Below are 16952 nucleotides of genomic sequence, written 5' to 3' on the forward strand. Positions count from 1 at the left end.
GTCAATTTCCAGTAGTGAAATAACTAGACAGAATTTATGCACATCTTCAAGTTTTATAAGTTGGCAACTGTGGGTTTTGGGAAGACCTCCTCTGCTCCTAGTGGTTCTCATCTCTTAGAGCATTGATTGTCTAAATCCACCCTCTCACTTGCCAGCAAGGGACTATGTATTTTACATCTGGATCACTAACACTGCCATCTAGATCATTTAAAATGTTACTTGAATAAGTGAGTAACTTGCAGACCTGAGCAGTAACTAGGTAACATACATAGCTGTGCTGATGATTTTGTCTCCTGCAGGTGTGGCAGCTCTCAGAGCAGAAGCAAATCAATGTGTGCTCCCAGTTAGACTGGAAACGCTCCCTGGCTGTCCATCTTTGGTATTTGCTTCCACCAACAGCCTCCATTTCCACGGCACTCAGCATGTATGAAGAAGCATTTCAGGTATATGTGTCCAGTTAAGCCAAGCAAGAGTCCTGGTGGGGGTTCTGTACTCCAGAGGAAAAACTATCAAGTCACATTTCATAATACTTTTTCCTAACTGCTTTGTTTGAAAGTACATGACATTGAAATGGACCTAGGAAATCTGATAGAAAATCTTTTCCTTTTTGCCTGCCTCTGGACAGGGCTACTCTTAAACTTCTCCAAGTGTCTGCTTCTGTTTTATTTAATATCATGAGTTTCCACAGTTGACATTCTTATTGCTATTTTCCGGCCCCCAAATCAGAGGGTGTTTCTTCATTCCTAATGCTGTCTTATTCCTTTGGGAATTCCCTGAGATACACCCTGGCCTGAGGCTTGCAATGGCCCCCAATTAGCAGATCTGAAATTTGCCTCCAACTATCATCATATTTCATATTCCTTGTCAGGGTTGAGGTTAAAGAAGTATTACTGTTTTTAGTGCCGTCATTTCTTCACTGCTTTTCTTACTGTCCTTTTTTATTGTCTTTGATATCATTTGTCAGAATTATTTGTCCAAAAAAAGAGAACACTAAAGAAACTTAGTGTAATAAGAATTATGACAAGAAAAGTGTTGGGATTAGTGAGAGCTATCCAAAGTCTTTGCCAGTCCACTGAAGACAGGTGGACTATGTCACTGATCAAGAGAAGTTTAAAGTCCTTGACACATTCTTTTAGCGAGTGTCATATCATTCTTAATACACGTATCTGAGTAACTGAGATATGATGGCATTTAGTAGACACACTAGCAGCTGATGTATTGGTTTATCAAATTCTTACCTTCAGAATACCTCTGAGGGTGACAGATATGCCTGCTCCCCACTTCCTTCATACCTGGAGGGCTCTGGCTGTGTGTTAGAGGAGGAGCAAGATTCACGGAGACCACTTCAGGATGTCTGCTTTCACCTTCTAAAACTCTACAGTGACAGGTAAATCAGAGCATGCATTATAGTCACTTGAGGGTTGATGAACCCTGGGGCATCCTTTCCTGAGTTTTTCCCTTTCATATGTGTCCAAATTGCTGTTAAGTCTATATAAATTACCAAAATATAACAGAGTAGTTGAATGCAAAGAGCATTGGAGCTAAGAGTTAGAAATCAAATTTATTTTTATCAACTTTAATGAAATACAATTTACATATACTAAATTGTGTGGTTTGATATGTTTTAATGTAATGTAACTATCATCACAATCAAGATTTTGTATTACCCCCAAAAAGTTCCTTCCTGTCCCTTTGCAATCAGTCCCCACCTTGGACAACTACTGACCAACTTTTCATTACTATAGATTAGTTGTGGTATTCTAGAATTCTGTACAATTGGTATCATTCTGTATGTTATCTTTTGTCCCTGGCTGCTTTCACTCAGCGTAATGATTTTGAGATTTATTCATGTTAATATGTGTAATCAGAAGTTTTTTATTGCATAATTTATTTATTTGTTTGTTGATGGACAGTTAGGTTTTCTTGTTTTTGGCTATTAAGAATAAAGCTGCTGAGGGCCAGCGCGGTGGCCCAGCGGTTAAGTTCGTACATTCCACTTCTTGGCAGCCCGGGGTTCGCCGGTTCAGATCTTGGGTGTGGACATGGCACTGCTTGGCACGCCATGCTGTGGTAGGCGTCCCACTTGTAAACTAGAGGAAGATGGGCACAGATGTCAGCTCAGGGCCAGGCTTCCTCAGCAAAAAAAAAAAGAGGAAGACTGGCAGTAGTTACCTCAGGGCTAATCTTCCTCAAACAAAAAAGAAGAAAGCTGCTATTGACATTTACATCCAAAAGTGCTTATATCACTTTACATTCCCACCAAGATCTCCAGTTGCTCCATATCCTCTTCAAAATCTGGTATTATTAGGGGCTGGCCCTGTGGCCGAGTGGTTAAGGTCACATGCTCCACTTCTGTGGCCCAGGGTTTCACTGGTTTGAATCCTGGGCGTGGACATGGCACCACTCGTCAAGCCACATTGAGGTGGCATCGCACATGCCACAACTAGAAGGACCCACAACTAAAAAAATATCCGTCTATATACAGGGGGGATTTGGAGAGAAAAAGCAAAAAAAAAGAGTGGCAACAGTTGTTAGCTCAGATGCCAGTCTGTAAAAAAAAAAATTGGTATTATTAGCTCTTAAAATTTTACCATTTTAATGGGCATATAATGGTGTCTCATTCTGTGTTTTGTTTGTTTTTTTGTGTTTTTTTTAAAGATTTTTTTTTTTTTTCCTTTTTTATCCCCAAAGCCCCCTGGTACATAGTTGTATATTTTTAGTTGTGGGTCCTTCTAGTTGTGGCATGTGGGATGCCACCTCAGCATGGCTTGATGAGTGGTGCCATGTCCACGCCCAGGATTCGAACCGGCGAAACCCTGGGTCGCTGAAGCAGAGCACGCGCACTTAACCACTCAGCCACAGGGCCGGCTCCTTGTGTGTGTTTTTAATAAGAAATGCGGAGTGGTTTATTTATCCTACAGTACTATATTAACACATGGTGTTATATCTAATCAGTTAATTAAAACTATCTCAGAACTGTCTTTTTACATTATATCAGAAACACTGAGGGGTTTTCTTCAGTCAAGACTAACAGCTCACATCTCATTTCAATTTCTCAGATACTTTATTTTAAATATAGAGTATTTAACTATATTAATTATAGAATAATAACTATGTCCTTTCTTTCCTGATATTGGTAATTTGTGTTTTCTCTCTTTTTTTCTTGATTAGTCTACCTCCAGCTTTTGATTTCATTGGTTATCTCTATTATTAATCCAGCTTGAAATGGATCATAAACCTAAATGTCAAACTTAAGACAAATAACCTTCAAGAAGAAATCAAAACAAAATCTTTTCAACTGTGGGTTAGGCAAAGATTTCTTAGATACCAAACACCCAATCCATAAAAGAAACATTGGTAAATTGGACTTCAACAAAATTAAAAACTGCTCATTGAAAGACAGTTAAGAGAATGAAAAGGTAGTCCACAGGTTAGGAGAAGATAGTTACAATTCTTGTATCTGATAAAGGACTTGTATCCAGAACATATAAAGAACTCTCAGAACTCAATAATAAAACAAACAACCCACTTTAAAAATAGGACAGAATATTTAAACTGATGCTTCACCAAAGACCTGAATATCAATTAAACACATGAAAAGATGTTCAGCATCAACAGACAATAGGAACATGCAAATTAAAGCCATCATGGGATACCACTACCCACCTATTAGAATGGCTAAAAATTAAAAAGACTTTCTGTACCAAGTGTCATCATGTGTGTGGAGCAATTGGAATTCTCATATATTGCCGATGGAAAATGTAAAATAATATTGGCGCTTTGGTAAACAGTTTAGCAGCTTAAAAAGTTAAACATACACCTACATACATACGATCCAGCCATTCCACTCCTAGGTATTTACCCGAGAGGAATGAAAACACATGTCTTATACAGATGTTGATAACAGCTTTATTTGTAATAGTCCAAAACTGGAAACAACCCACATGTCCAACAACAAGTATTAGTTTTGAAAGAGGTGAGACAAAAAGAATACCCCCCAAAATGTACCTACCATTTGATTCCGATTTATATAAAATTCTGGAAAATGTAAACTATAATGACAGAAAGAAGATCAGTGGTTGCCTGGGAAGGGTAGGTGTAGGGAGTACCAGGAGAGAGGGACTACAGAGAGGCCTAAGGAAATTTTTGGAGGTGATAAAGTATGTTTCTATCTTGACCTTGGTGGTGGTTTCACAGATGAATACATTATGTTAAAACTTATGAAAATTGTAAATTTGTGCAGTTCCTTGTATGTAAGGTTTTTTGTAGGGGTTTTTTTCTGTTCCTCCCCGAAGTCCCAGTACATAGTTGTATATTCTAGTTGTAAGTCCTTCTAGTTCTTCCATGCAAGCTGCTGCCACAGCATGGCCACTGACAGACAAGTGGTGTGGTTACGTGCCCAGGAACCAAACCTGGTCCGCCAAAGTGAAGTGCACCAAACTTTAACCACTAGGCCATCAGAGCTGGCTCTGTCAGTTTTTTTATTTTTGTTTTTTTTGCTGAAGAAGATTCAGCCTGAGCTAAAATCTGTTGCCAGTCTTCCTCTTTTTTTGTTTTTTTGCATGTGGAAGATTCACCCTGAGTTAACATCTGTGCCAGTCTTCCTCTATTTTGTATGTGGGTCACTGCCACAGCTTGGCCACCAACAAGTGGTATAGGTCCACGCCTGGGAACCAAACCCAGGCCACTGAAGCAGAGTGCGCTGAACTTAACCACTGGGCCACAGGGCTGGCCCCTCTGTTAGTTTTTTTAATGTAGGAAAAAGGAGGAGGAAGGAAAGGATATCTCAAGGTACCAGAAATAGAAAAACCAAAGCCAGAATGAGACAGTAAAGCTTCTCAGGTAAAAAGGTAGAATTGCAATGACTTAAACCCTTATATAAAATCCACACACACCCTGTCTCTTAAAATAGTCTAGAACTGCACTGTCCAAAATAACAGCCACTACTCACAAATACTATTTTAAATTTAAAATTTTTTAAATTTAATTACTCATTCACACTAGCTATATTTCAAGTGTTTAATAGCCACATGTGGGTAGTGGCTATCATATTGGTCAAGGCAGATTATAGAAGATTTCCATCATTGCACAAAGTTCAGTCTAACAGCACTGGTCAAGCAAAACTCCACTCATTACTTGGGGAGTTGTTAGGAAGTTGTAACATGTCTGGGATCCTTGGTGAAGGGAAAAGTTAGTGGTCAGTAATCTAAGCCCCAGATCTTTAGAACTTGCAGGTGTGGGATCTCAGTTTATACTGTTCTTAGGATCTGGGAATTACAAGCTAAGAACTTAACACATAAACTGGTCCAGGACCATTGAAATCCTTGGGGCCCCTAGCAGAAGAAAAAGCAACTGTCTGTAGGGATGCTTTCAAAACTCAGGGCACCTGAATTTCTATATAAAGAATAATACCTACTGTAGACAAAATCAAAGGTAAAAATTACAAGCCAGTGAAGGAAATAACCATCATGAAGACTAGTTAGCTGTTCAAACAAATAGAATTATCACTTTAACAACTTCAGGTATAGAACAATCTGAAAGATACTAGGGTAAATTTGTTTTTTAAATGGTTAAGAAAAGTAATCGACACTGTAACGAAGGAATGGAAGGGTGAGAGTTGTGGAGACTCCCTGTATCAGGATGGTAAAATATATAGGCCGAACAAATACCAGCAAACGTACTGAATACACAGCCACAGAAGAGAAGGTGCCTTCTTTTTTGGTAGGATCTATCATCTGGTTAAACCTAGAAGTAGATTGATACGAAACAGTCTTAGAGGGAGACTGTGAGGCCTATAATGCTTCTGCTCACAGATGTCTACCTTTATTGTCTTCTAAGCCATGGCCAGAACAGTTGACCTGTTCAGTGCAGGACGTCTGCTGTATGTATGAAATGGTAACTCTCAGCACATTCTCCTTTGCAGACATTATGATCTTAATCAGCTCCTGGAGCCTCGAAGCATAACAGCAGATCCTTTGGACTACCGCCTAAGCTGGCACTTGTGGGAGGTGCTGAGGGCTCTTAACTACACCCACCTCTCAGAGCAGTGTGAGGGTGTGCTGCAGGCCAGTTATGCTGGCCAACTGGAAAGTGAGGGGCTCTGGGAGTGGGCCATCTTTGTCCTCCTGCACATTGACAACTCAAGGTGAGTGAGAAGCCATCAGACCTACTGGGTGCATCTAGCACTACAGGGCAATGCCAAAGGGATCAGTCTCTTAGGGTTCAGTTCAGCAAGTAAGTGTTTAGAGTGTATTTTGGGTCCAGCCTTGTGATAAACCTTAAGACAGTTTAACCTGCAGCCCAGACTGTGTCCATATTCATGTGAACAAGTTAGAAATGAGACTGCCTTTGATTAAGTGCCAAATTGTGCTATTTAACATAAGGCTTCTCAGTAGCCTGAGAAGAGAGAAGAGACCTCTGTAAACTGCAGAATCTCTGTGAATCTTTCTAGAGATAAGATTCAAAGAACTTGTAAATTGGAACAGGAAATAATTAAATGGAAAGGGAAGGATATGCCCAGGTGGAGAAACCCCGTTAACTTAGGCAAAGATTTACTTGAATGTGGCATGTTTACAATTACACATAAGTAGTGCTGGCTGAGCTGCCTCAGTAGATCCATGGAGTGATGTAATGGGTTGGCAGGGAGGCCCCTGCTTTTTCTCTTACTTCTGGCTTTCTCCCTCTCTGGCCTTCCCTTCCCATCACCCACCCATACCCTTAAAGGGCAGTATTTGATAGTATTGTATTTACCAATGAACCTTACTTAGATGAGTAATGTTTTGGTTCTGTGTCTTAAGAGAACCAGAGAAACGCCTTTTCTCCATGCTGTGAATGAGATAAAGTTGGAGGTTTTTGTTTTTTTGTTAATGGTAGCAGCGTGGCATTACAATGATAAAAAAAAAATACAAGCATTTATGTAGTACTTTGTTATATAGTGCTTCTACGTATGTTTATACTCTGTCCTAAGTACATACATTAACTCATTTAATGCTTATAGTAAATCTATGAGATAGACACTCTTACTGTCTTTGTTTTACAGATGAGCATCCCAAGGCACAGAGAGATTAAATAACTTTTGCTCAAGGTTACATAGCTAGTAAATGGCAGGGTGAGGCTTCCAACTCAAGATACCCAGAGTCTATGCTCTTAGTCACTGTGCTGCACTGTCATGTTGTATGGTGTGGAAATAAGTTGAGTTTTATAGTTAGACCTGCCTAAATTCTAGATAACTGTGTACTCACTTTTACCTAGGATAAAGCTTACTCACTTTTGATTTTGGGTAAAGACACTCTCCAACCCTCAGTTTTGTAATCTATAAAATCATTATATTGATCCTTATTCAAAGGTGATTGTGGGATTAAAGGAGTGAAAGTATAAAGCATTAAGCACAGTCTTCCTTTTAAAGAATGTCTTTCCTCTTCTCCCTTACCAGGAAGCAGAATGACCCCAGGCTTTAACTTTGAATTTATTTAAACACACTCATGGGAAATTTCACGTGGTAAAAATCTGGCTGATAGGATGACGTGATTCAGTTGGCTGTGGAGAAGCAGATCCTGTTGGCTGGGTGGGAGGAGAGGGCAGTTGTTATGAAATTGGAAGTCCCTGAAAAGCCTGGGAGTCCTTGAAAAGCCTAGGAGTTCAGAAAAGAATCTGAGATGAGGAGAATAGTTTTGATCTGAAATTAAAATGGCTAGTCCCTTAGCCCAGACAGAAAAGGACTCTCCTTAAGAGGCCTTCAGAGCAGAAAGAGTGAGTTTAACCTAAATCTGGAGGTAGAGAGAAAATGAATTAGGAAGGCTGATGGCTTTGAGAGGGGAAAAAAAAAGACCTGGAAGAGACCTTACCTTTAAAAACTACTTTGCTTACTTGTGCTAACCATGTGGGAGAAAGGGAAGGGAGAAGGTTAGGAATGAACTGCAGAGGACTGCTCTGTATCGGATTCCCCTGTTCCAGTCCTTGATCTCCTATTTGTAAAAAGAAAATAATGCAGAGATCCTAGTGAGGAAAGCCTTTTCTCATCACTAAGGAAACTTCCCTAGAGTATTAGTTTTCAGATTTTTTTTGACCATGAAAATGTACAGGCATAACTTGGAGATATTGCAGGTTCAGTTCCAGACCACCACAATAAAGCAAATATCACAATAAAGTGAATCACAAAAATTTTTTTACTTCCCAGTGCATAGAAAAGTTATGGTTATACTATCCTGTAGTCTATTAAATGAGCAATAAATAGCATTATGCCTTAAAAAATGTACATACCTGAACTTAAAAATACTTTATTGCCAAAAAATGCTAAACGTCTTCTGAGCCTTCAGCGAGTTGTGGTGGAGAGTCTTGCCTTGATGTTGATGTTGATGGCTGCTGACTGATCAGGGTGGTGGTTGCTGAAGGCTGAGGTGGCTGTGGCAGTTTTTTTTTTTTTTTTTTTCTTTTTTGCTGAGGGAGATTAGCCCTGAACTAACATCTTGCCAATCTTCCTCTTTTTTTGCTTGAGGAAGATTAGCCCTGAGCTAACATCTCTGCCAGTCTTCCTCTACCTTATATGTGGGTCGCCACCTCAGCATGGCTGACAACAAGTGGTACAGGTCGACGCCGAGCATCTGAACCCTTGAACTGAGGCCACCAAAGCAGAACACTCTGGACTTAACCACTATGCCATGGGGCTGGCCTCTGTGGCAATTTCTTAAAATAAGACAACAGTGAAGTTTGCCACATATCAATGATTGACTCTTCGTTTCATGAACGATTTCTCTGTAACATGCCATGCTGTTTGGTAGCATTTTACCCATAGCAGAATTCTTTTTAAAATTGGAGTCAGTCCTGTCCAGCCCTACTGCTGCCTTATCAACTAAGTTGATATAATATTCTAAATCCTTTATTGTCATTTCAGCAATCTTCACAGCATCTTCACCGGGAGTAGATTGCATCTCAAGAAACCACTTTCTTTGTTCATCCATAAAAAGCAAATCTTCATCTATTAAAGTTTTATCATGAGATTACAGCAATTCAGTCATGTCTTCAGGCTCCACTTCTAAATCTGGTTCTCTTGCTATTTCTACCACATCTGCAGTTACTTCCTCCACTTTTTTCCTGAGCAGTAGCTCTCAACAGTGGGCTTAAAATGTTCAGTAAATCATGTTATAAACAGATGTGCTGTCATCCAGGCTTTTTTGTTCCATTTATAGAGCACAGGCAGAGTAGGTTTAGCATAATTCTTAAGGATCCTAGAATTTTCAGAATGGTAAATAAGCACTGGCTTCAACTTAAAGTCACCAGCTGCATTTGCCCCTAACAAGAGAGTCGGCCTGTCCTTTGCAGCTTTGAAGCCAGGTGTTGACTTCTCTCTAGCTATGAAAGTCATTGGTGGCATCTTCTTCCAATATACAGCTGTGTCATCTACACTGAAAATCCATTGTTTAGTGTAGCCGCCTTCATTGATGATCTTAGCTAGATCTTCTGGATAACCTGCTGCAGCTTCTACATCAGCACTTGCTGCTTCACTCTGTACTTTTACGTTATGGAGATGGCTTCTTTCCTTGAACCTCAGGAACCAGCCTCTGAGCTAACAAACTTTTAGCTTCAAACTTTTCCTCTGCAGCTTCCTCACATCTCTCGGCCTTCATAGAACTGAATAGAGGTAGGGCCTTGCTCTGGATTAGGCTTTTGCTTAAGGGAATGTTGTGGCTGGTTTGATCTTCTCTCCAAACTACTGAAACTTCTCCATGTCAGCAATAAGGCTGTTTCACTTTCTTATCATTTGTCTGTTCACTGGAGCAGCACTTTTAACTTCCTTCAAGAACTTTTCCTTTGCATTCACAACCTGACAAACTGTTTGGCACAAGAGGCCTAGCTTTGGGCCTATCTCAGCTTTCTACCTGCCTTTCTCAATAAGTGTAATTATTTCTAGCTTTTGATTTAAAGTGAGAGATGTGCGACTCTTCCTTTCACTTGAGCATTTAGAGGCCATTGTAGGGTGACTAATTTCAGTAGTGTTGTGTCTCAGGAAATAGGGAGGCTCAAGGAGAGAGAAAGAGACAGGGAAATGACCAGTCAGTGGAGCAGTCAGAACCCACACAACATTTATCAATTAAGGTCACTGTCTTATACGGGCATGGTTCATGGCAACCCAAGACAATTACAGTAGTAACGTCAAAGATTACTGATCACAGATCACCGTACAAATGTAATAATAATGAACAAGTTTGAAATATTGAGAGAATTGCCAAAATGTGACAGAGAGACACAAAGTGAGCAAATGCTGTTGGAAAAATGGCACCAACAGTCTTGCTTGACACAGGGTTGCCACAAACCTTCAATTTGTAAAAAATGCAGTATCTGCCATGCACAGTAAAGCAAAGCACAATAAAACAAGGTATGCCTGTAATGCACTTAGATACTTTCTGTTGTATTTCATTTAAAAAAATCTGGTGTGATGGCTTTTGATTTTTTTTTAGTCAAGTTTAAAGTGATCCACTAAGGGTCAAGATCTGCAGTTTGACAGACTGCCCCAGGGGCCACTCGGAGCTGTCTGAGGCAGCCTTCTGCATCAATGAGGCTGGGATTTATTCCAATTTATCTTTCTGTAGCATGCGTGAGAAGGCTGTTCGAGAGCTGCTTACCCGACACTGCCAACTATTGGAGACCCCTGAATCTTGGGCTAAGGAGACTTTCCTGACCCAGAAGCTTTGTGTGCCTGCTGAGTGGATCCATGAGGCCAAAGCGGTGCGAGCACACATGGAGTCCGACAAGCACTTGGAGGCCCTCTATTTATTTAAAGCTGGGCACTGGAACCGTTGCCACAAACTCGTCATCAGGCACTTAGCTTCTGGTGAGTGCTTCAGACTAGGGCCTATGTCTCCTGGAATCACCCAAATTCTTCAACCTCTGAACCCTATGAGCCAGGCCAGAGATGATACTTAGTATGGGACATGGCCTATTTGAATCAGATCTCACTTTGGAAGAGCTCTCTGTGCAGAAGAGGCATGGCCAGGATGGGGAGCTAAAGGGGCAGAAGTAGACAGCAATATCGTTAAGTTACCATTTGCCAGGAATATTCTTGATATGCACTAATTATGTTAAGCTCTTTCTTTGTTTAGGGAATTTTATTCAACAATACCAGATATATCTGTTTGGGGAACTCAAGCCAGAAATTCTTCACATTTTTCTTTGGAGAATTCTAAAATATCTACTTGTAATTTTCAAGTCTGACCCAACATTATTTCCCCTTCCTGTCTTGGATTTCTGCCATGTCTTCTGTGTATTTTTGGGAACCATATACTTGTGCAGACATAGTGCTCAATATTTTGTTTTTTCAGATGCCATCATTAATGAGAACTATGACTACCTGAAGGGGTTCTTGGAAGACCTGGCACCTCCAGAGCGCAGCAGCCTGATTCAGGACTGGGAAACATCTGGGCTTGTTTACCTGGACTATATTCAGGTCATTGAAATGCTCCACCATGTACAGCAGGTACCCCAGTTCTTTAAACCACTGCCTGGTTTTCCTTTTCCTTGGCCTTTAGAGACCTCAAAAGGCCTGAGCACCACTTGAAAACCTCATTGGCAGAGAGAGCACTCTCAGTACAGGAGGGATCTTTTGATGAGGCTAATTTGATGTAGCCATTTTGACAGCTGTATGAAAACTTAAAAATACTTTGTGTGTTTATTACCAAGTAATCTGTGCAATAGACATTCCTGGGGCTTGTCCCTAGTCAGTCTCCTCCCCTTGCCCAGCCCTAGTTTGAGTGAGAAGCTCAGAGGTGAGACATACAGTAAGGTCATAGATTTCGTGAGGACAGTTGTTTCATATATATCATTTGGCATGTTTTAAAATTGGAAGTATTTTGTTTTAGTCTTCATTAAAATATCTTGTGTCGGTCATGATTGTCATAATATAGGTCTCCATTACTTACAGCACAAAGAGCACACTCATTAACATAGGATTCAAGCCCTTGTAGAGGCTTTTCCCTTTCAGTCCGCCTCAACTCCTGCCACTCTCACCTCACGGTCCAGCCTCACCAGCCTCTTCTTCTCTCACTACGTTACTCATGCTGTTTCCAGCAAACCTTGTTTTATTCCGCTTTTTAACTGTCACACTCATCCTCATCCTTTACGATCTCAATTGCTGTAAGTCCTACTTAGCTCTGCTTTTCCCCTAGGAAGAGTTAATTGCCCTTTCTTTTTTACTACCAAGACACTTGGTACCTTTTTCTACTAGCGTACATGACCATGTTGTAGTTACTTATCCACATCTGTCTTCAGGTTGCCATAAGCTCCTTTGGGGGAGATCTTCTTTATTTTAAGGTTAAAGGCAATAGAGTGTAGAGGGTAAAAGTCAAGTTCTAGAGTCACACTGTTAGGTTCAATTCATGGCTCTCACACTCACTAGCTATGTGACCTTGAGAAAGTTAATTAACCTCTCTGTCTCACCTGAAGAAAGGGGGGGGGTAGGGGGTCACAGATTTTAGTAGACATCTGACAGAGTTATAACAAAGATATATGCATAAAGTGTTTAGCAGACCACATAACATATTAAATGCTTAATAATTATCTTTTATTATCCTCATCAAAAGTCCCAACTACTAGCACAGAGCATGGCACGTTAATATGCATAATTCAGTATTTGCTGCACTTTTAGGATGGATTAAGAGCATGATCCCTGAAGAAACCCTATTCTAGTTGCAAATTAATTTATTTACACAACCGTAGTTACTGAGAACCTACCATGTGCCAAGCACTGGTGGATTTGGGGGATATAAAGGTAAACAGTATGTGTTCTGCCCTTACCAAAGTAATAATTTTGGTGGAGAAGATATATACAGGTATACCAGCAATGACTATCACATGATAAGTGTAGGGATTAAGTAGAGTGCTGTATGGCAGCGCATACACAGAGTACCTAATCCAGTCTGCGGGAGTCGACAGGCTTTCTAGGTGACATCTAAATTCTTAGGGATGAAAAAGGAAGGCTGGGTGGGGGAAGAGTGCTTCAGCAGAGAGAACAACAGGAGTAGAAGTCTGGAGATCAGAGAGATCGTAGTGCTTCCAGGGAACTTTTACTAGCTTCAGTGGTTTTGGAGTATGGAGTGCAAAGGGGAGCCGTGTAGATGTGGTGAAGCCACAGACCTCTCTCACCTGGACTGCTGTGGTTGCCACCTGATCGGTCGCCCTGCTTCTACTCTTGTTCCTCTACGATTCATTTCCTCACAGCAATGAGAGTCATCTTTCTAGTGCACAAAGCATGTTATCTCACTCGTTTGTCTGAAACCTCCCAGTGGCTTCTCATCTCACTTAGAATAAAGTGCTCCTTAGCAAGTCTTAGATGCTCTTCGTCAATAATTCTTACTTTTTTTGAGCGATGAACCCCCATGGCAGTTGGGGGAAGCCCATGAATGGACCTCTGATATTTTTAAATACATAAAATTTAAATACATAGGATTACAAAGGAAACCAACTATATTAAAATACAGTTATCAAAATATTAAAAACTTTCAGTAAGTAATAAGTGCTTTATTAACATCTTAAATAACAAGCTCTAACAGTAGATCTACTAACTACTGTAATTTTGAAGTACTATATTTAAAAATCATTAACGGAAATGTGATACAAAAGTCGCTGTAATTTCTGTTGATGACAAAGTCACAGTTACTGCTGATATCTACATTAATAATTAAATGCTGATTTTTAGTTAAAAGTTAGTAAAAATAAAGATTTTATTTTTCCTAGTCCAAGTTCACAGACCCTTTGAATTCTAAGGGCCCCCAGTTATGATCCCCTGCTATATAAAACGTCTCCGGTTTTCTCTTCCTCTACCCTCTGCTTTACCCCCCATTTCACCACATAAACTTCCTTTGCATTCCCACCTTAGGGGGTTTTAAGCTTAAAAACTAAAGCTTGACCCTCTCTTTGTCAGGTCTTCACTTAGATATGACCTTCCTCAAGGAAGGCTTTCTCTGATCCCCCAGGCTGAAGTAGCCATTCAGTTTGTCTCTGCCACATCACCCTGTTTGAATTATCTGCATGGCTTGTGATTGTTCAAGGTTTATTACTATCTGATATTGTTTCTTTATTTTCTGTCCCTAAGTTTTATGAGAGCAAAGACCTTGTCTTATCTTGTTTACCACTTTTTAAAGTGAAGGTAAAGACTGAATTCTGGCAGATAAAAAGGACAGTACTGTATAGACATTAAATGATAGACTCTGCAAAGCCCCCCAAAAGTATATTCAATGAGAAATACTTCTTGGAAGCGTTGAGTGAGCCTTTTGGAGAAGGAGGAGGTGATGGAAGACTTAGTAAATAGGCGGGGGTTAATGTAAGAGTTGGAGAAAGGGGGGCTAACCAAGAGTCATTTGAGACAAATGGGGATAAGATGCTGCTGGAAAGTATTCATAATGTAAGTAATGAATAATTCCTCTGGCTACAGTATGGTAGAAAAAGGATGCAGAGGGGATCACAATAAAGACAGTTATCGAGCTCTTAAGATATTTCAGATGAGAAGTAATGGTAAGCTGACCTAGGACAATGACCCTGGGATGGGGAATCAAAGATTGGAATATTAGGCTAGAGATAAAAATTTAGGAGTCATCATCACATTGATGGCAATTAGAGCCTTAGGAGTGGGAGAGGAGGAGATACAGTGAGAAGAGGGCCCTACTGTATTTTAGAAAGGGCTATGAATTTGGAGTCAGGAGACCTAAATTAAATGCTAATTTGGGCTCTTACTGTGTGCTCTTAAGAAGTCATACCATCTCTCTGAATCCAGATTTATCTAGATTTTTGGTGCCATGTTAAAGCTTGCTAGTTGCATGGCTCATGAGTGGTAATCTCAAGACCTGCTCAGTCCAAGACTCTGCACTCTTTCTTACTTTCCTGTTGTGTATTACTGCTAAGGGTGTGACTTGTCCTCAGTGACTAGGCTGAATGGTGGTGACATGGCACTGCCAGGCAACTTCTTGGGTTTTTCCCTCTGTCACCTCACTCTTGTGTCAGAGTTTTGCCTAGTCAGTCTGTGGGTACAATTAAGGTGACAGGAGCTCCTCTTGGCCTGATTGGTTTCTCTGCTTCTTGGTAGGTGGATTGCACAGGTTATGAGCTGGAGCAGTTACACACCAAAGTGACCTCTCTGTGCAACCGGATAGAGCAGATCCAGTGCTACAATGCCAAGGACCGCCTGGCTCAATCAGGTAAGCCTCTAGCCTCTCCCCACTTCCTGCCTACTTGCTTCCTGTCTTTATGATTATTACACATACCCCACGCTGCCCCATTGCCCCCTATTCCCACCCTTCCATTCTTGATGCTCATTCCACTTTTTCTCTCCAGACATGGCCAAACGTGTAGCCAACCTACTACGTGTGGTACTGAGCCTTCAGCATGCCCCTGATACAACATCTGACTCAACGCCAGATCCTCAGCGAGTTCCTTTGCGCCTGTTGGCTCCCCACATTGGCCGGCTTCCCATGCCTGAGGACTATGCCTTGGAGGAACTGCGCAGCCTCACACAGTCCTACCTGCGAGAACTGACTGTTGGGAGCCAGTGAGCCTTGGGCTCCTCCCACCACACTCACATGCTCATTCACACTCACCACACAGAGGTCCCCTGCATTGAGTTGATAGGCAGTGTTTGCCATTCTTTGGGTTGGCTGTGAAATCCACCCTTCCTTCCTGCTGCCACAAGCAGCATCCTCCACTTGTTCAGGGCTTTTCATAATACTGAACATAGTGTAAGGGCTTTTGGAACCCAAAAAAGGAGCCAAATTTCTTTTTACCATCCTCAAGGCCATTCATTTCATTTTCTTTTTAAAAATGGTCAATAAAGCACCATTGACAGAATCCCCCCAAAGAACCAGGGCATCGTCTTCCACTGTCAGCCATTCTGGATCTTGTGCCCCTCCGTGCCAACCTGCTACCCTACTCCTGCCCTAGCCCTTCTCTACTAGGACTCTTTAGAAGGAATGGGACAGGTGATGGGACAAATGTGTTGATCTAGGACTGTCCTTCCTTAACAGATGAACTATACAGAAGGAAGGAGAATTTGTCTCGTAAGTTGGTTGATTAGTTAACACTGAGTTTTAGAGTCAAAAGAGGGTTGGACTGAGTTAGGAACCAGAACAGGGTCTTTCTGACTCATTTAGGGTAAAAGTGAGTTCCTCCCATAGAGAGATGGATCTTCAAGGCTTGTTTGTTCCTGCCTTGAATGTTCCATTAACACCAGACCTTCCCTATTACCATGTGCTAGAGCCGTTGGCCACAGATCTCATGTTTCTGGGAAGCTCTCGGAATTCAGTCTGGTCCCTGGTTTTCAGTCATCTTTCTAAGCCTCCTGTCTGGATTTGCTTGAAGAGTTTGGATAAAACGTGACAGGTTGCATAGCCCTCCCTGATCCTTTCTAGCCCAAAGCATTTCTCACCGTCTGTCTACAGTCCCAGAAGGTAAAACCATCACTGAGGCAGGCAAGGAGCTGGGCTGTAGGGGCAGGCAGAGGGCCTTCATTACACTGCTGCCAGTATGGGGAGCCCTGGGTAACAGCCTGAGACATCTGGTGTTAGGGCTGTCACAGACAACATGGCCATCCCTGGGTCTTTATGCATGAAGATTATGTAAAGGTTTTTATTAAAAAGTATATATATATATATAAATAAATGATCTAGATTATTTTCCTCTTTTTCTGAAGCTACTTTCTTAAAAAAAATAAATAAAATGAAATGTTTATAGCATTCCTGGTATTGCCTTTCCCTTTCTTGCCCCAAAGAGCTTTATGGTGGACTTTTTTGATTTGCAATCTAAAGGGAGATGGGCCATGGGTTAAAGAGAGAACAATTTGGTGCTAAACTGGGATACAGATCAAAGGCTAGATTTATAAGAGCCAATTTAGGGGTGAAAGAGTTGAGATTATTGATTAATCCTGAATGCCTTACATATATTTATTCACTTGGGTTCCCAGATTGGCTTCTTTC

At 41.0% G+C, this 16952-nt stretch overlaps 1 protein-coding gene across 6 annotated transcripts in view; it reads left to right on the top strand.

The window, feature by feature from the left end:
* Nucleotides 1–16712, top strand: part of NUP98 (nucleoporin 98 and 96 precursor) — a 105176-nt gene extending 88464 nt beyond the window's left edge. For all 6 annotated transcript variants that reach the window (XM_046637868.1, XM_046637869.1, XM_046637870.1 and 3 more), the window contains 7 exons: nucleotides 300–443; nucleotides 1245–1387; nucleotides 5924–6145; nucleotides 10587–10828; nucleotides 11316–11470; nucleotides 15071–15182; nucleotides 15319–16712. In XM_046637868.1, coding sequence (XP_046493824.1) covers nucleotides 300–443; nucleotides 1245–1387; nucleotides 5924–6145; nucleotides 10587–10828; nucleotides 11316–11470; nucleotides 15071–15182; nucleotides 15319–15536 — 1236 coding nt within the window. In that variant the 3' untranslated portion in view covers nucleotides 15537–16712. The remainder of the gene's footprint in view (nucleotides 1–299; nucleotides 444–1244; nucleotides 1388–5923; nucleotides 6146–10586; nucleotides 10829–11315; nucleotides 11471–15070; nucleotides 15183–15318) is intronic.
* Nucleotides 16713–16952: the final 240 nt, after the last annotated feature.

Source organism: Equus quagga, chromosome 14 (genome assembly GCF_021613505.1).
Source record: "Equus quagga isolate Etosha38 chromosome 14, UCLA_HA_Equagga_1.0, whole genome shotgun sequence".
NCBI lineage: Eukaryota > Metazoa > Chordata > Mammalia > Perissodactyla > Equidae > Equus > Equus quagga.